The sequence below is a fragment of the Miniopterus schreibersii genome (assembly GCF_964146895.1).
Source record: "Miniopterus schreibersii genome assembly, chromosome: 7".
Classification (NCBI taxonomy): Eukaryota; Metazoa; Chordata; class Mammalia; order Chiroptera; family Miniopteridae; genus Miniopterus; species Miniopterus schreibersii.
In genome coordinates, this window is record NC_138108.1 from 22,765,894 (window position 1) to 22,784,938 (window position 19,045).

Sequence of the window (19,045 nt, forward strand, 5' to 3'; positions counted from 1 at the left end):
TCGTATGGTCTTGGTACAAATCAGATAAAAAGGCCTTTCTTAAATAAATTTAGTATTTAATTTCAGAAACTGCAGTTTTCCTTATGAAATGAAAACAATTCTTATGGATTTTACAAAAGTGCCTACTTGACTAATTTCAGCAAGAAAGATGGGTTATATACACATTTCACATCTAACATCGAAACCTACAGAAACCGCACCGCCCTCATCATTTTACACATCAGACCACAAGGAAAAATTGTTCTGATCAGACCTCTAACAATCAATAAATCTCCTAAAAGCCAGTATCTACATTTATGCCTAAATTAGGACAGGGCAACGAATTTCAGGCCTGGAGAGCACTACCGGAGCAAACCGCAGGAGGAAGCCATCCAGGTGGTCTTGCTCTGCCCGCTTCCCTGGGCCGGAGGCTGCCCGAGGTCCCGGCCCTGCGCCTGCCCGAGGTCCCGGCCCTGCGCCTGCCCGAGGTCCCGGCCCTGCGCCTCCCCAACCTTCCTGCTCCGGATCCAGCCCCCCCCCCCCCCCCCCCGCCCATTCTTCACTATAAAACAAACTGAGCGCGTGCTTCCAAATCCAGGGCCTCCCCAAAACGTGTACACACACATTAAATCATTACTAATTCCAATGTTTCTTTCTTTACAGCTTTAACCCATTTAACATTTTATGGGCATACCCCGCATTTGTAGTTTTTAAATTTAAAGTGAATTCTAAAAATCCCAACCAAACAACACGAAAATTAAGTCATTTTTAATGATACTGATTTGAGCCCGGATTTGATTCTAGGTTGCGCTTCTTTGAGAAAAGGGTTCCCCCATCTTGATTTACAGTTGCGGGATGGAGGGAATGTGGCGGTTGCCGGTGTCAACGCGCCCGCGCACACGCGGGAGACGGTCTGGCATTGCCGGTCCCCCCCAACTCCCCCACCCCCCTCGGAACAGAAGCACCGCCCCACTCCCGAGCCCGGGAACTCCAGTGGAGCGGAGGCGGCGGAGACCCGGCCCCGGGGCGGCGGCCTAGTCAGGAGCCACGAAGCTCCCGCCTCCCGCGGGGCCCGGAGGCCGCGGCGTCGGGGGAACCGGGCTCGGGCCCGCGGCGGTTGCGCCAAGGGAGCCCCGCAGGGAGGGCGCCATGAGGGCCGACTCGGGGCTCGGGCTGGAGGACCACCCGGTGAGCGGGGGCTGGGAGGAGGCTGCCCCAGCGCCGCAGCTCCCCCTGGGCGGGCCGCCGCCAGCGCTCCGGGGTCCGGAGGGGAGAGCCCGGGGGCGGGGGGCGCTGCAACCCCCTCGGCGTCCACGGGGTCGGACCCGGGCGGGGGCTGGAAGTTTTCCCAACGCCGGACCCGAACCCGCGGAGCCGGGTGTGAAGTTCCCCGGCCCGAGGGGGCGTGTTGCCAGGACGACGCCTCAGGCGCCGCCGCGGGCCGCGGGGTTTGGGGCGGCCTGCGAGGCCGGCCTGCTGACTCCCGCCGAGGGCGTGAAGCCGCCGGGAAGGGGGGCGCGCTTTGCCAGTGGGCACGTTGAATCACCGCCTTCTCTCCTGTTTCTCGAGTAAATCGCTTGGGAAACCGTGGGGAGAACCGTGATTGCCGCCCCACCCCGCCGGAGTCTCTCTTCGGACTCGTCGGCCCCGACTCGCCGCCCCGTTTCCGGCATCGATAGGCCGGGAAGGCCCGGCCTGGCCCCGGGGTCCCCCACTCGCGCCCCCCGCGCGGCCGGGGCTGCGGGCCCGAGCGCCCGAGGCGACCCCGCCAGGGCGCAGTGCGCCTGCGCGCGCGGTGCCGGGCTGGGGGAGGGGCTGCGGGCGGGCGGCCGCCCGCGACCGTGGGAGGAATGGGACGGACGCAGGCGGTGAGCCACCCTGAGATGCTTTTCATTTGCTTGGCTTCTGAATCCAGCTGACCCGCCCTGCTTTAGAGGCGGAAAGGTTGGGTTTGTGCGTGGGTGGCACGTCATTTTTGCGGGACTTTTGAAATGCGGAGCTGTGCGCACTGAGCCGTGGCTGGAACGCCGCTCCTGGCGTCTTTAGAACAAAAGCGCCTTCGTGCGACCGTGGTCATTCCGGTTGTAATTCTGGGCCCTGGATAGTGTGGACGCGGCCGCCTTGCCTTCGTCGCGTGCCGCTTGCATTAATACGCCGGTCAGCTGAGTGGGTGGAGGTGGGCCCGCTGCCGCGCCGGCTGCAGGAGCCTGAGCGTTCACCCTTGAGTCGGTTCTCTGCCGGCAGCGTGAGGGACTCGGACCGGTGACCTGACTTGTAGGCATTCCTGTTAGCATTTTACGTGGAAAGATTCCAGGGTGCTTCTTAAGGATAATCTCTCTGAACTACAGATACAACTCTTCTCATTCATGTAAAGCAGCATTTATAAGGGTTTCCCCCTCCCCTATTCTTTCTGTCCTAAAATGCATTCTTCATCCTGTATTTAGAGGGATCTTTTTAAAAAGCATGTGACTGTGTGGCTTAAAACCTCCAGTGGCTTCCTACTGAGTTAAAACAAAATCTAGGTTCCTTCCCTCCACCTTCAGGACCCCGGTTAACCGGCGCCTGCCCGCCTCTCCTCGGTGCGGCTGCAGCCCTCCGGGCCTTGTACCGGGACCGCTCCACGCCCGGGCTTCCCCAGAGGCTTTTGTATCTGCTTCCCTTGGTCAAAAACGTAGGCTCCTTGCTCACTCAGGTCTCAGCTCAGGTGTCAGAGAGACTTTCCCTGGCTAAACTAGCAGCCCCCATCCCACCTCATTTACTACTGTATATATGTCAACGTTATCTGCTAACACTTAACCGCTAGAGTGTAAAGTTCCATGAAAGCAGGATCTGTCTGTTTTGTTCATTAATGTATTCCTAGTGCTTAGAACAGGGCCTTGCTTGTAGATAAAAAGGAAGGGGTCTTATGTGAAATTTAGAGTAGGTAGACAGAATTTAAATACTGCCCGTTTGGTTCTCGTCAGTACCTCCTGGCTGTCACTGATGAACAGCAATCAAACCGTTTGAAATATATGAAGTAAGGATGCTGTAGGATTTTACTTACAAGTAACTTTCTTTTTCCCATAGCGTCCTCCACGAGCCCTTCCACCTGTGCCAAGGTAAAAGAAGTTTACAGTAATTTTATTGAGTTTTAAAAATGCAAAATGAGTAAAGTGAAAAATTGACTACCATTGCAAAAACTATACAGTAATTCAAAAGATTTCTTGAAGTTTTTAGGAAAACGCTTCTTAACGGTTTAAAGGTGAAAAATCCCTGAATCGTTAGGGTAACAGTTATAATTAAATGTTATGTTCCAAAGCCTGAATGTCAACGTGGTAGGATAATGGATCCATTCTGAAATTTTCAGTGTCTTGTTTATCAGAATTCTGACCTCCTTTTGTTTCCTAGAATAGTTTCCTCAGAGTTTAAGCTTATTATAATCAGTGACAAAATAAGAGTTCTTAATCTGTTTAATCCACTTTATTAATAGATAGTTGGGAGTATGTATATGTAGATTCAGAAAATATTGTGGTTATTTTATTAGCAGTTTTATTAAATAGCTTATTATTTGTAAATAAGTTAGTTTGTAAACTAGCAGACTTTATGTGAAAGCTAATTTTATTTTAAAGCTGTAATGATTTAAGTCATTTTTCAGTCTGACAATATAGTAGATTTCTAATTAATAGAGTTTCTTTTTTTTGTCTTTGTCCTGATTAAATTTGGTCGGTGTCATGTAAAGTGTTATTCAAGGTGAGTTAGTTCACTGTTAATGTAAAACTTTCTGCATATAGTATTGGATGTTCAAAAGTTTAATTTGTTAATGTTTCTTTTAAAATTGAATCTGAATGGTATAATTTGTAATACTACAATATCTTTTTATCATAATAATCTATGGCTGCCATTTTTAAATGATGGTTGATAAATAACACTAGTTATATGGTTGATGTTTGACCTTGCAAATATAAAAGCACTCATTCCTGAATGGAGTCACCCAGATCATAACTCCGGCTAGTTTATAGCTCTGTATTAGGGACTATATCTTCCTTTGTCTCAATTAGTCAGGATAGACTGGGTCATGCTACACTAACCCCCAAATCTCAGTGACTTAATATCATGTAGGGTTATTTCTGGTTAATGCAAAGTCCATTGTGGCAATAAATCAGGACATTTGCCTTTCACTACCTGTTCGATAATAATGTAGTGATAAGTCTACCTCCATCCTGTGGTTTTGCCATTTTTTCAAAATATGTTTTTATTTCATAGAGAGGAAAGGAGAGGGAGAGAGAGAGAGAGAAACATCAATGAGACAGTCATTGATCGGCTGCCTCCTGCACACCCCCTGCTGGGGATCAGGCTGACAACCCCGGCATGTGCCCTGACCTGGAATCGAACCACGATCTCCTAGTTCACTGGTCGACGCTCAGCCTTTGAGCCACACCAGCCGGGCTGGTTTTGCCATCTTAACGTGAGGTCTCCTCAGTTGCCACAGCAAGGGAAGAGAAAGCTGGAAGGTTTCTCACTGGCTCTGTGAGAGAGATCACTTCACTCACAGCCTATTGGTCAGAACCAATCATAGGCCACACCTAAGTGGTAGGGGCTGGAAAATGTTGGGGATCAGATGAGTATTTGGTGAGCGCACTTTCTGTGTCACAGTTTCTAACATTACTGACCAGCAGTGAGCCCTTGGTACCACACTATGGGCTCTCTTTGATTTTGTCAATTTCTTAGCTCCTTCCCCTAAGGGATGTTGGCTGGCCACAGAGAAGACAGGGAGAGGTCTTCCCTATTAAAAGTCCCCTTTGACTATTCCCTGCATAGAATTTTAGGCAGCCTTTTCTGTTCTTTTTGTTTTATAGATGATATTCCACTTAGTCATCCTAAGAAAAAGAAGCCGAGAACAAAAGCCATGCTAGGTGAGTTGTTCTTTGTTGTGTGGAACCGTAAGTTTTTCCAGGACCTCAGGCATGATAAACATCACAGATCAAGGAGAGACGAGGCCCCTGCCGATCCAAGTCACTGTTGTATTGTGGGTAGAATCGAGGTCACTGAAGCAGTGGGATTCCTGGTGGCAGTGAGGGACGCGGCAGTGGGCAACCTGAAGAGTCTCCAGAAGGATTCATGAAATAAAAGGTTGTGCCCCCAGTACTCTTACTTCCGCTGCATTCTTGGACTCTTAGGGTTCTTTTATCCCTAGACACCGTAGCTGTCTTAAGCTATGATTGATTCCAGACCCTTGAACAGGATACTGGATAATAGAGACACAAGGTTCTTGGATCTCTCATTTCAGTTCGAGAATCTCTATATCAGAGCACAAGTCTGAAGGCAGGGCCGTGCCATCCAGGTATTAAAGCTCCAATAATGAGCAGGTTCTGTGAGCTCCTTTTTGTTTTAGTTATCCAGTAATAATCCTGGGCGTTTGGTGAGTAACTCAGACTCCCACATCCAGAATTTTTCACCTTCAGAAATAAATCTGTTTTTATTTCTCACAAATTTCTGTTAATGGAACCTACCACTCTCCCAGTCACTCAGGCTGGAAACCTCAGTGTCCACTCTAACTGGTCCCATTGCTTGCTTTTTCTATGGCATCTTTTATGTCTCTTTTCCCTTTCATTTCTGCTGTCATAACTGTAGGTAGTTTAGCTCCTTTCCACTTCTCACCTGAGCTATTGGATTAGCCTCCAACATTGTGCTTCTAGCTTTCCTTTGCTCTAGTCCTGTCTACCACTGCTGGATGAGCTTCTTAAAGCCCATAGCTGATTGTACCTTACACTTGGTCAGAGACTTACTTTGGCTTATCATTGATTGCCTAGCAAATGGAGGACTGGTTAGAGAGAAAGGAAGAAATGGAGATGAATGCATACATAGAAAGAGACAAGTAGAGACGAAACAAAGAGAAAAGAGATGCAAAGAGACTTGGATTCATAAAGACACTGAAGGCTCTAGAAATACACTCAAAGTTGAATATAGACGTACATCTGGACTTAGGAAGGCCACGGGTGGAGAATACAGTAAGGACAGTTGAGAGCAGAGGGACAGCTCTGTCCCAGCTCTCAGCGCTTCTTTCTTGTAAAACAGAGAAGACAAAAAAGCAGTGCTCTAGACAGAAAGGGGGACATGTTGCTAGGCTTTTATTAAAACTCATTTAGGTTATTTCAGATTTTTCACTTCTGCAGTTTTGCAGTTCTGAAATAGTGGGTGGCGGGAAAGGAGAGCTGTTTCCAGAGGATGGATTGCTAGCAGTGAAATTGCTACGCAGAGGACCTGTGCATTAGTAATATGATACGATTCTGCTAAATTGCCTTCAAGGAAGATTTGGTTATTTTATTGCCACCAACAGAGTTTGAGTGTCACATTCACTAAGTCCCTGACCACATTGGATAATATCAGTCTTTTAATTTGTTGGGTTTTTTTGTCAATCTAGTGGGCAGAAAGTGCTTATTTTAGTTTTCATTTTTCTGAATACTAATGAGGTTAAGCATATTTTTATTTGTTTCTTAAAATATTTATATTCCTTCTTTTGTGAAGAAGATGGGCAAGGGAATCTACATTCAAGTAAAATTCAAATATGCAGAAATGTGTCAAAATCTGTTCAAAGACTTGATGAGGGGAGAAATTAAAATGAATGACCAAATGAAAAGGTTTATAAATTATCTGTTAACTCCAATTATCCATGATGACGTTATCATGTGTTAATTTCCTAGAGAAGGTACTAAACTATACAGAAGCTAATAATTCTTAAGGCGTAAGACAAATAAGAGAGTTCTCTGTGGCAGCAGTTTCCATTATGTTTTTACCTCGTTGAAAATTCTGAAGCAAATTCTCCTCTCCTTCTTTTGTTCTTTTTCCTAACCTCCCTTTTTTCTTTTTCATTCTTCCTGTTCCCTTATTTATTTCTTTTCTCAATTTAAAATCCAAAGTTATAGGTGAGGAGGAAGAAAACGAAGATTGGTTCTGTAGTAGAAGGGGTGGTTATATAGGAAAAATTCCAGTTCCCTCTTTTCTCATCTTTTTAAGACTCAGTGGTCTCTGCTCAAGTCATCCCATTTTTTTCACTCTGTATTTCTGTAGCAGGTGCTTCTTTGGAAGGTCTTGTTCAGACTGCTATTCATAAGCCATCTGAGAGCAGCAAGCCACCAACCAACGAACCCGTAGAGCATCCACAAGCTCCTGTTCAAAGAAGACAGAAGAAGACAAGGGTACCTCTTGGTGTGTAAAAACAGCCAAGGTCACGTTGTGATAGCGGTTGTGATTTTGGGTGTATGAATAAAAACCTGTCTGTTCCCATTTTTTCCCCACCCATATCACTTTTTTTTTTTTTCTTAAAATTTTTATCACTAGAATAACTCTAGTGGGTTAAGTCAAGAACACTTTAGAGGGTCTCTTTTGATCATGTGTGTGTAGATTTTGAGGGAAGTGGTACAAATTCAGAACTAAAATAGATTTAGATTAAAATAGTTTATATTTTGATGTGTATAAGAATTTAATATATGATAAAATGGACGTTTGAGATTAGTGGGGAAAGGATAGGTTCTCTATTAACAATAATATAATAAGGCCTGTTCAAACTTATAGGAGTAGAAGTAACAACAGCTACAGCTACAGTAATTAAAGGATGTTAACGGCAATATTATTTAGAAGAATAGAAACTGGTAATACCAAACATTTAACAATGTGATATTGGCTAAATAAAACATTTTATCCATTTAATAGAAACCAAGTGCTCATTAACTGAATTGTTAAATATCACAATGACAGTTGTGATATTGTGACATGGAAAACCATCAGTAATATATTGTTGAGTCAAAACCAAAGGTTATAAAACAGTATGTATCAGAGGATCCCATTTTGTAAACTATGTTATATTAATTTTTAGGGCTGCCTTAACAGATTGCCACAAACTGATTGACTTGTAACAACAGAAATTTAGTCTCTGACAGTTCTGGAGGATAGAAGTTCAAAAGCAGGGTGTGCACAGGGCCATGCTCCCTCTGAAGGTTCTAGGCAAGAATCCATCTTTGCCTCTTCTAGCTCCTGGTAGTTCTTAGCAGTCCTTGGCTTATGACGGCATAACGTCGTTATGTGCCTATCTTCGCATTTTCCCGTGTGTGTCTCTGTTGATTTACATAATTTTTCCCCCATATTTTTGGCATTGCAATTTCAAATATTTCATTACATGTTTAGAGTGTAAAATTTTTAAAATTAAATGCTAAAAAAAGTTTGCCCAATTAAAAATTTTAAGGTTCTCTTATATTACAAAAGTCCTGTACCTTACTTTTCTTTTTACATTATAATAATTCGAAAATTTAATCTACTTTTTTTTTTTTTTTTTTTCCAGAATTGGAGACTGCCTTCACCCAGAAGACACCTAGTCCATCTTTATTTCGAAATGAAAATGGTATCAATGTGGAGCCAGCTGAGGAGCCTGTTATTCAAAAACCTCGAAGGAAGACAAAGTAAGAATTTGTTTGTTCTTCTAAATATCCTTCAGGAATACTCTGATGCTTAATTCAGAGCTTCTGAATAAATCTTATAAGTACTTGTAGTTGTATATTTCTAGGATAAGTAGTATTACAAAAATATCAGTTAAACCAACCTAGTGATAAATTTGAAAAGTGTAGATGACGGCGAAAAGTAAAATATAGTACTTGAATAAAAATTTTTAGGAGCTGTCTCTAAAAAAGAGACACACAAATAGAAGATTTTATATAAGTAGCAAAAAACTACATATTCAAGACATTAAAAATTAAAGGTAATATTAATAAAATAGGCTATTATTTATTGTCTCATGTTAACAGAATTCAAATTATGATTATTTCAGCAATAATTAAGAATGATGTGTATTTTAGCATAGGAAATTAAGTGTCAGATAAAATAGAATGGCATACTTTAATACACTGGAAGTTATATAACACTATTATTTGTATTTAGACATGACCCTATAAATAGTAATCAGTGTCTGTATAAAATGATGAAATTTTAAGTCTGGAAAGAACCTTAAAAATCTAGTTTAGTCACTACATTGTCCAGAGGAGAAAACAGGCCCACAGAAATATAGGCGACTTCTGCACCTAACAGTTAATAACTGATCTGTTTGAGTAAAATCCAAATTTCTCCACTCAAAGTCCAGGGCTCTTTTCATTCTACTCACAGGCACCTCCTTGTGTGGGTCTGTAAAAATTTACTAATCATCCATTTTTCTTACATTCTCCGATTATAGGAAAGCCCGGCCAACAGAATTGCAGTATGCCAATGAGCTAGGAGTAGAAGATGAAGACATAATTACTGATGAGCAAAGGAGTCCAGAACAACAGTCTGTGTTCACTGCACCCACTGGCATTAGCCAGCCTGTAGGCAAAGTGTTTGTGGAAAAAAGCCGTAAGTAGTTCCTTGTTATGGAACATGAGATCTTTAAGAAGTTCATAAGGATATCCTTTGATCTAGGAACTATACTTCTGTAAATCTAAAGTAAGGAAATAAGCAAAAACATGGACAAAAATTTATACACAAAGCTAATCATCACACTGTTTCATGAGAACAAAAAACTGGAAATAACCTAAATATAAAAGAGCAGGGGAATGATTTCTGTAAGGCATGCTTTATCTATACAATAAAATCTGCATCATTAAAAATAATGTTTAGGAAGAGTTTTATATTTCTTGGAAAGATTCTAATGAAAAATAAACATACACACACATATAGTTTGATCTCAATGACAGAATACACAGTACAAAAGACTAGAAGTTAATACACCAAAATATTAATGCTGATTGTTTCTGGGTAATGGGATTTGGGGTAATTTTTAAAATCTCCCCTTACCCTTCACCCATTTCTGTATTCTTTGTTGTATTTTACCAGTTTTCTGCAATTGGTGGTGGTGCTGGTGGTGGGGCAGGTAATGATATAAATTCTATAATTAAAAATAAATGAAGAACATACATGATGGTATTACCATATTAAATAAGAAACACAACATAGTAACTGTATGTTCTTTGGGAAAACAGTTCTGATGTTGTGTAGTGCCCACTGGTTGGTTATAAGACTGCATTTGCAGTGTTTTAAGAAAAACTTACCAAAAGCATGATCATAACCATATGTTCTTCCCATGGATATGCTGTGAAGATGCTACCTAAAGAACTCATTTGAAGCATAAAGATTAGCTTTTAAAATGTACAATTTAGATTTTACAGAAGTTGTTTTAAAACGTGGTTCTGTAATATCCCATCTAAGGGACCTTCACCAGTGAGAAACCTGTGATCTAGAGAGGCTGACCTATCCAGGGTCTCATAGCTGGTTAGTGCAGAACTTGGACTCAGTTTCATGACTGCTAGTCAACTGCTTTAATGGGTATACCTGCGGCCATTTAATTTACTTCAGGCTATTTTCAAGCAGTATCACTCAATCATTTTTATTCTGGCTTCCCTTAGCACAGAGACTTCCCTAATAGAGTAACTGACCTTAAAAAATGCTAGTTGTCTTTCCAAAAGTTGTCTTTTTTTGGGAAATATTAGGTGATGCACCTCTGTCTTTTGTTCTCCAAAGTACCTGGCAGCCAGGTTTGGAAGCAAGATTGAAATGGAACTTTTCTGCTTGGCCAGGCGTGGCTCAGCAGTTGAACATCGACCTGGGATCCAGGAGATCACGGTTCGATTGCCAGTCAGGGCACATGCTGCTCAGGTTGTGGGCTCGATCCCCTGTATGGTGCATGCAGGAGGCAGCCAATCAATGACGACTCTCTCATCATTGATATTTCTCTCTCTCTCTCTCCCTCCCCCTTCCTCTCTCTGAAATCAATAAAAGATATACTAAAAAAGAAAGAAAGAAATGGAAACTTTCCTGCTGCCCGAGGTCTGTTTGTGGATTGGTAGACATGAGAAGGGGCCTCCTTGTCAACAGTAAGGGGATAAAACTCTGTTCACACAGTGTTGCAGTGCTGACACTTGAATTAAGACTTTCACAGGAGTCTTCTTAGAAGAAGTTTATGAAACTATCCATTTCTTTTTTGTCATCTAGAGCATGTCCCTTGCTACATACATTGGTATCTTTTCCTAAGAAATGTAAAGTGTTTTCAAATATTGACTTAACTTTATAGTGTTGACATTTAAACTTTAGTACTTCTAAAATCTCTAAATTAGAATATATTAGACTTTGTCATCTAAAAGGTCTTTAGACTTTTTTCTTAGTTGGAAATTCATTATTTCATTTCATTAAATATAATCAATTTCCATAACTTGCTTCAACATCTGTTTTGGTTTGAGAAGAAAGCACATGGACATACTCCTTTTAAGGGTTCCTAAGTATGGAATAATAAAAAAGACTCTCAGCGTTCTCTCTTATTAGTTAATAATTATGTGATATGTTCTTAGGGCGATTCCAGGCCACTGATCGTTCAGAGTTGATAAAGACCACAGAGAATATAGACATGTCAATGGACATGAAGCCTTCCTGGACGACCAGAGATGTTGCACTTTCAGTGCACCGGGCTTTCAGGTGACTGCTTTTGTTGGACTTTTCTGGAAGCAGATATTCCATTTAAAAAAAAAAGTGTTGATTGTTCAACACTTAAGTAATCTGCCTTGCATGTAGTTAAAAAAAAAAAAAGGAAAAGCTTGCTTTTATTTTTTATGAAATGTTGAATTTTATTCTTATATGTGGATAGATTTTTAAAATATTTTAGCTTTTTACTTTTTTAGTAATTCATGTATAATAATTAAACCCTTTTCCATTCAGGATGGTTGGTCTCTTTTCTAATGGCTTCTTGGCTGGCTGTGCTGTGTGGAATATTATTGTGATATATGTTCTAGCAGGAGATCAACTTTCTAACCTCTCAAACCTTCTGCAACAATACAAGACATTAGCATATCCATTCCAGAGTCTTCTCTACTTGCTTTTGACTCTAAGTACAGTTTCAGCTTTTGACAGGTAAGACTGTTATGATTATACATCCTTCTAACTTTCCTTTTGGGGGGAAATGTTGAGCAAAATGTGTCACTGACTATGACAGTTTTCAAAATAGAATTATTTTCATTTTTTTAGGCCAGTGTGGTGGTGTTTTTTTAAGGTGGAGGAGAGTGGGAAGTGAGCATACTGTGGAAAAAACACACACCCAAAAGTCTTAACTCATTTCAGCATCAACTCTAAGTCTAAAATTTCTTCCAAATATAATCAATTCAAAAAGTTCCAAATATAACCTTCCAAATAATTTGATTCAGGTATAGAAGAGAGTCTGGATATTTTATCACTTTCCTAGGGTTGCTGTAACAAAGTACAACAAACTGGGTGGGTTAAAACAATAGGAATTTATTCCCTCACAGTCCTGGAGGCTATAAGTCTGAAATCAAGGTATCAGCAAGGTTGGTTCCATTTTGGAGGGCTCTATTCCATGCCTTTCTCCTAGCTTCCAGTGGTTGCTGGCAATCCTTGGCATTCCTTGGCTTGTAGAATCATCACTCCAATGTCTGCCTCCTGTTGTCACATGGCAGTCTTTCTGTGTGTCTCTATGTCTGTGTCTCTTCTCTTATAAGGACATTGGTCATATTGGATTTTGGTCCATTCTAATGGCCTCATCTTAACTTAATCACATCTGCAGAGACCCTACTGTAGCTACTTAAGGCTTAGTAAGAGACAATAAATGGGGTAGCATTAGAATAGAGAAGGAAAAACTATAGTCAAGAGAATACAGTTTTGTAAGAAGTTTACAGTGGCATTCTGACAAGAGACTTTTGTATTTTTTAGGATTGACTTTGCCAAAACATCAGTAGCAATCCGAAATTTTCTTGCCCTGGATCCAACAGCTTTCGCATCTTTCTGTGAGTAAATAGTTTAATTTGATAACAGTGCTATACTTGAATTACATTGTAATTTTGAATGAGGAAAAGTTTAATTTTATTTTTAAAATGATTTTATATTACTGCTGCCTGTAAACGTTACTTACAGGTGTTCAGTAGAATTTGTAATTTAAAAAACATGGTTGGCATAATTTTGATAAAATTATTTTTCAATAGAGGTTGATCTTAATAACTTTTAAAAGTTTAATTTGTTCTATATTAAGTAATATTTAGCTTTTGTATTTTCTACCTGCCAGTAAACAGACTGAGCTGGCATGGCATTTCAGTAACAAATAATGTTTTTTTATCTTTTGGATAATTTGGAATACATTTTCTAAGTTATGAAAATATTAGCAAAACTAGCTTTAGGACCTATAGTCAGTTATTTAATTTCTTAAAACGTCTACTAGGTTCTAGTCAGTTCTAATGATGAAATAGTGAGCATCTCAAAAGACCCTTCTGTACGTGTGTTCTTGAAAAATAATCCAGCCTATTGATTAACCAAATGAATTTCTTTTATATTATCATTCCCTAAAGTACAGATGATTTTTTACCTTAAAGTAATCTATAAATTCAAAATAAATATGACTGTTAAAAATACACTATTAGTAATTTCATTTTATCTTTTTCTCAGTGTACTTTACTGCTCTTATACTATCTCTGAGTCAGCAAATGACAAGTGACAGAATCCACCTTTACACACCTTCTTCTGTTAATGGGAGCCTCTGGTAAGATTCACAATGGCATTTGCAGTTGTTAATGGTAATAACAGTAGCAATGGGAATAATGGTACCATTCTAATTCTTCAATTTTTTACATGTTTTTATCTATAAATAATAAAGGCCTTGTTTTTGTCTACAAAATTGTGGCAAGAAAATACCTACTCCATTTGTTAATGGATAACTGTTATTATAAACACCTGCATTTTTAATGAAATGTCTTTTTTTTTACAAATCTGTTTTAAATTTCTTAACTTACGGTTTTAAAATGTCATTGCATGATGAACTGAAAGAGCTCAGCATCCTCACCCCCAATCCGGAGCCTAATACCCCAGAACAGTGATGGAATTGAGTGGCTGGGATAGAGTCAGACAACCAAGCAATATTAGAGAGAGGGCAGACTAGGGAGCGTCACCCTCCTCAGATCAGCCGCCAGCCATCAGGCTAACAGGACGGCTGAGATCTAGATCACAAAACTCAGAGCGGCAGAGAGAGTGGCTAAGAGGCATGAGGTAAAGAGAGAAAGGAAAGATACTTCATGAAGAGTAAGTGGCATCATAGTAGTCGGAAGAGAAACTTAGACAAATTTGTTGACAACACAGAATTTCCATTTACATCAGTATACAAAGCAGATCTCGTCAGAATTCAATATCCTTTGACCCTTTGTTCTCATGATATATATTTATGATATGTGTATGGTTTTATCTTATAGGGTATGATATTTTATTTCATTATTTGTTATTCCTATAGACGAGGACTGCTATTTTATAGACATAATTAGATATATGAACAAAAATGAAGACATTACTAATGAGTATTTCTGTATCTTTAGGGCAGCAGGAATTGAGGAACAGGTTCTCCAGCCGTGGATCATGGTGAATCTGGTGGTAGCCATTCTGGTTGGATTGTCTTGGCTTTTTTTGACTTATAGGCCAGGCATGGATCTTAGTGAAGGTATTAAAGAACAAATAGTATAAGCATACCATGTAATCTTCTATAATGATTTCAGAAACCTTTTAATGGCTATAGCTTATAAAATTGTGCTAACAAAGACATATTTATAATAAAGTAACACAAGAAGAGTGACACTAAAGTGGTGAAACAATACCAAGAGAAGCAGGGAAGAGCGTCTAGGAGAGCTGAAATCTCGGAGTACTAAATGAGGGCCCTCTGTGGCCCTGGTGCATATGTAGGAGGTGGGTTTTTTTTTTTAACCCTTCAAGTATTTTATAGAAAGTCTTTGCTCTTCATTTCTCCTGTTCTCCTTCCAATCAAAGTATCTCTTTATTGTTTTATTTTTATTTTATTATTATTTTTAATATTGTGTTAACTACAAATTGCCACCAGATGTTCTTTTTTTTTTTTTTTTTTTAAATATATCTTTATTGATTTCAGAGAGGGGAGAGAGAGAGACAGAAACATCAATGATGAGAGAGTCATTGATTGGCTGCAGCCCGCAACCCGGGCATGTGCCCTGACCGGGAATTGTACCCTGATCGTCTGGATCCTAGGTCAGTGCTCAGCCACTGAGCCACGCCTGGCTGGGCATTGTTTTATTTTTATTACAGTTTACTTTCAGAATTATTTTGTATTAGTTGCAGGTATACAGCACAGTGGTCAATCATATACCTCACAAGATAAAAATATCTCTTAGTTTGAAATAAATCATGCTTCATCTATGTAGCCTCTGTCAGATGCATATTAAAGTGAATTATTCTTACCTCTTCTTCTGCATGGAATAAATTCTTAACCTTTTTTGTCTAATAAATGTTTTGTAATCTTACCTATAGTGTGACCAGTGTGAAGTAAGATTTACAGTCTCTAGTTCTCAGACTCCTGTTGGAACCCCTGAAGGAGAGGAGTCGTATCAGCAAGCTGCTGGTCCTTCAGCACTGCTTTAGGAACTGCGTGGTGTTTGTAGTGCAGGTTGTATTTCATTGGCAGATGTTCCACAATTTCACCCTTGAATCTCCGTGATACTTTCTGGATGTTGATTATTATTATGCTCTTGATTGTTGAACCTCCTGAGCACTTAACTGCAATTTGATCAACTAATTACAAACTGTCTCAGAAATCTTAGAATTGAGAACCTTCCCAACATTTCTGTTTGTAAAAACCAAGACAAAAAATGTAATCTTGTGATTTTTATTTATGAATGTACCTTTTGTATTGTCATTCTTATGTGGCTTTACTAAATATCCTGTTGTTTTATTTCTTTCAATATATGTAAAGTATTTAAAAAATTTTTTCAAAGGGTTTATGTATTTTGCTATTTTCTTTCACTCAAGATAGTTTTTAGTCATTCAGGTCAATAGATGAGTGGATAAAATAGCTGTGGTACATTTACACAGTGGAATGCTACTTGGCCATAAAAAGGAAGACAGTTTTACACTTTGAGACAGCATGAATGAACCTAGAGAACATTATGCTAAGTGAAATAAGCCAGTCAGAGGAAGACAAGTACCGTATGATTTCACTCATATGTGGAATTAAATGAACAAACTGAACTAACAAGCAAAATAGATACAGATTCGTAGATAGAGGGCAGGCTGATGGCTCTGGTAGGGGGGGTGGGGGGGAGTGGAGGGATTGAGCAAAAAAGAAAAAAATAAGAGAACTTGTCGACACAGACAACAGTGTGGTGATTGCGGGGTGGGGGAGAGGGGTAGGTGGAATCCGGTATAGTGGGGATAAATGATGATGGGGAAAAAACCCACCAGAATTTTAAATAGATGTTATAATTTAAGTAAAGTAATTTTAAAAAAGATTTTTTTTAATCTACTACTTACATTAGAAGACTTTATTAGACTCTTAAGGTTTTCTTTTTTAAATATTTCTTGATATTTTAATAAATTATGTATATATGCTAATAGTTTAATGTAGAAATGTCAACTAATAACTTTCTGTACTGAATTGGGATTGAAGCTACATCTAGCAAGCTTGTGCAGTATTCAGTCTAAATCACAAACTGCTTTAGTTACTAAATACAGAATCCTGTCTTTTAGGGCCATGTGAATTATATAACATCTTATTTGCATGTGGATAAAAAAGTAAATATAAAGTGGGGATGATAATACTTCATTTACAGGGCTGTAATGGTGATTAAATGGGATAACACATTTAAGACAGATGTAAATCTGTCTCCTACATTTTAGGTTTTCATGATTTCTATAGAATTAGTCATTTCAGCTGTTTAATGATCCTGGATTTTCCAAGTGACTTAAATTTCCTGGTGAGAGTTGTTATATTATCTCCATTATATATGTTTTAATTTTCAGGGGTTAACAGTACATTTAAAACTTGAAAAAAAATTTTTTTTGAAACATTTTAAATGCAAAACTTGTACATTTGTCATTAACTCACCTTTTAAATCAGAGTTCACTATCAAGAATTCTTACTTGTACTTGAGGGCTTTCTGTTGTTGTTTATTATGTCACTATTTTAAAGTTCTGTTTATAACTAAACTGAAAGACACTTGTTGAGGTCCTGGGAAACTATTTTGAGTATGATCTATTCATTTCTCTTCCAGAGTTGATGTTCTCCTCTGATGTGGAAGAATATCCGAATAGAGGAATCAAAGCCTCTTCGTAATGCCAGCGCACCTTCAGAGGAATACTAACCCAGTATTTAGAATTCTTCCCATTCTTGTTTTAAAATGTATTTTTATAAGATATGTACAGGTGTATTTGGAATTGATTTTTTGATTATGTAAACTGAAAAAACTCAAGATTATGGAAAATGTTAAAATTGTATCTGCAGTTTATACCCAAACATTATCATCTTAATGACAAAGGAGATAATGAGCTAGAAACAAGTAGGTGAAAGTGTTTATTTCCTGTTCCTTCAAATTAGTTGCATTTATAATCATTATCTTAAAAAGCTCTAATACAGAAAAAACTGTACCTTTGGTTTTACAAAAGATATATCAGGTTTAAACACAAATTTAGGGACTTAGGGAAGAAGGTGAAAAGGGCCTTCATGATTTATTTTTGATGTCTCCTTACTGAATTAATTGAAATATGATATTTGTCTTTTCTTGACTTAGTGGTTGTGTATCATGTAATAAGTATAATGTAATGTAATTTAAACTTGAAAGATGCTTTACTTCATGGCTAATAAAAAGAAAATGTATCTTTTTGATTGAAATGTTTCATAACCAAAATAGTTTACTTCTCTTTAGAACCTACATAAGTGGTTCCCATAACTGGTTGGTTGCACATCAGAATCATTTAGGGAGCTTTAAAAATCAGTGTAGCAGAAGAGAAGCTGAGTAGACCAAGAGCTCAGGGAGATAAAGGAGAGGCCAGTGAGCTTGTGGAGCTAACACTCAGTTGACTTCTGCAGAACCCTTTCCTATGCCTCTGTTTTTGCATGACAAGAAATATGAGGATTCACTGTGCCTATTCTCAGGCTCTTTGTCAGAGAGATCTTTGGCTTTTGAAATCCCACTCTGAGGTGTCCTACACTGGAAAAGACCTCTTCAGAGCTGTATCCAGTGTTGCCTCAACTGGTATGAAAACCTAGAGCTCAAGATAATAGCACTCTATGGGGAAAGGTTTCTTAAAGGCTCTGGAGCACATCAATAAAACTATTGGGTCAGCCCTAATTAGCAAGTGACTGTTGTAGAATAGAAGAGGGTTGACAAATTGATAGAGATGGCAGGCTTCGAGAATAGGCATAAATTTGGTGCAAGCATGGTAGTAGGAGTAACTTGCTGTCTGTGAGGCTGGAGTTGCTGCAAAGGGAATTCCCCCTGCTGTCCCAGAGTTGTGAATCCACTGGCATCCTGCCAATTCGTTTTCACTGTAACCAGTGATGGTCTGCATGCTGGCAGCAAGCTGGCAGTGCAGGGTTCATGGTCCTCCCTGTCAGCAAACTTCAAGGAAGCCACCATGCTCATTAGAGCTGACACCACACCTGAACAGTGTCATCAAGGAGAAATACGAGAAAACCAGTGTGGGGGCTTGTGGTAGGCTGAATATTGTCTTCCAAAGCTGTCCATATACCAGTTCCTGGAACCTTACATGGCAAAAGGCATTTTGCAGATGTGATTAAGGTTGTGAACCTTGAAATAGGGAGATTATCCTGTATTAGGGTAGGCCCAGTCATGGGTGTGTCAAGTGTCCTAAACTAGGTGCCATGAAGAGAAAGAGGAGGGTGCAAATACTTAGGGTTAGAATTCAAACATGTCTCTGAAGCCTTAAGTTTTTTGGATGACATTGCTGTGTTAAAATGAGTTTGGAACACACTAGAGGCGGGGGGGGGGGGGGGGGGGGGGGGGCGGAAGATGCGTATTAATGAGTTGTGTTACGAGTCTATGGGACACTTGAGTCAAGATGTTCAACTAGACTGTTGGAAATACAACGTCCGGCACTCGGGGAATAGATGACTGATCCTGTCGGTCCCCAGAAAGCACAGGTGCGGGGAGGGCGTGTGCCGGGCTAAGGGGCGGACCAGAAAATGAGCAGGTGCTCAGTAACCGCCCAGCAGCCTCGCTGTCCCGCACGGGCCGGCCTCCTGCCCGGGGAGCCTGGGCGGCCGGGC

At 40.0% G+C, this 19,045-nt stretch overlaps 1 protein-coding gene across 5 annotated transcripts; it reads left to right on the forward strand.

The window, feature by feature from the left end:
* Positions 1 to 971: 971 nt before the first annotated feature.
* On the forward strand, positions 972 to 17,641 carry TMEM237 (transmembrane protein 237). Of its 5 annotated transcripts, none has more exons than XM_081143529.1 (13): positions 1,039 to 1,167; positions 3,046 to 3,077; positions 3,698 to 3,708; positions 4,815 to 4,871; positions 7,027 to 7,164; positions 8,294 to 8,411; positions 9,176 to 9,333; positions 11,322 to 11,445; positions 11,686 to 11,877; positions 12,691 to 12,764; positions 13,417 to 13,510; positions 14,334 to 14,455; positions 17,031 to 17,641. In XM_081143529.1, the coding sequence occupies exons 1-13, from the start codon at positions 1,129 to 1,131 to the stop codon at positions 17,090 to 17,092; spliced, it is 1,221 nt and encodes a 406-aa protein (XP_080999655.1). In that variant the 5' UTR covers positions 1,039 to 1,128; the 3' UTR covers positions 17,093 to 17,641. The 5 variants fall into 5 exon arrangements, with proteins under 5 accessions (XP_080999657.1, XP_080999658.1, XP_080999655.1 ...); XM_081143530.1 differs by lacking the exon at positions 1,039 to 1,167 and adding an exon at positions 1,796 to 1,847; XM_081143531.1 differs by lacking the exon at positions 3,698 to 3,708 and having other exon boundaries at positions 972 to 1,167.
* Positions 17,642 to 19,045: the final 1,404 nt, after the last annotated feature.

Bases quoted from the DNA above. Each gene is read 5' to 3' on its own strand.
- TMEM237 (XM_081143529.1), top strand. From the start codon at position 1,129: ATGAGGGCCGACTCGGGGCTCGGGCTGGAGGACCACCCG. The intron at 4,872-7,026 runs GTGAGTTGTTCT...GTATTTCTGTAG, and splicing joins GAGAACAAAAGCCATGCTAG to CAGGTGCTTCTTTGGAAGGT. The intron at 11,878-12,690 runs GTAAGACTGTTA...TGTATTTTTTAG, and splicing joins ACAGTTTCAGCTTTTGACAG to GATTGACTTTGCCAAAACAT.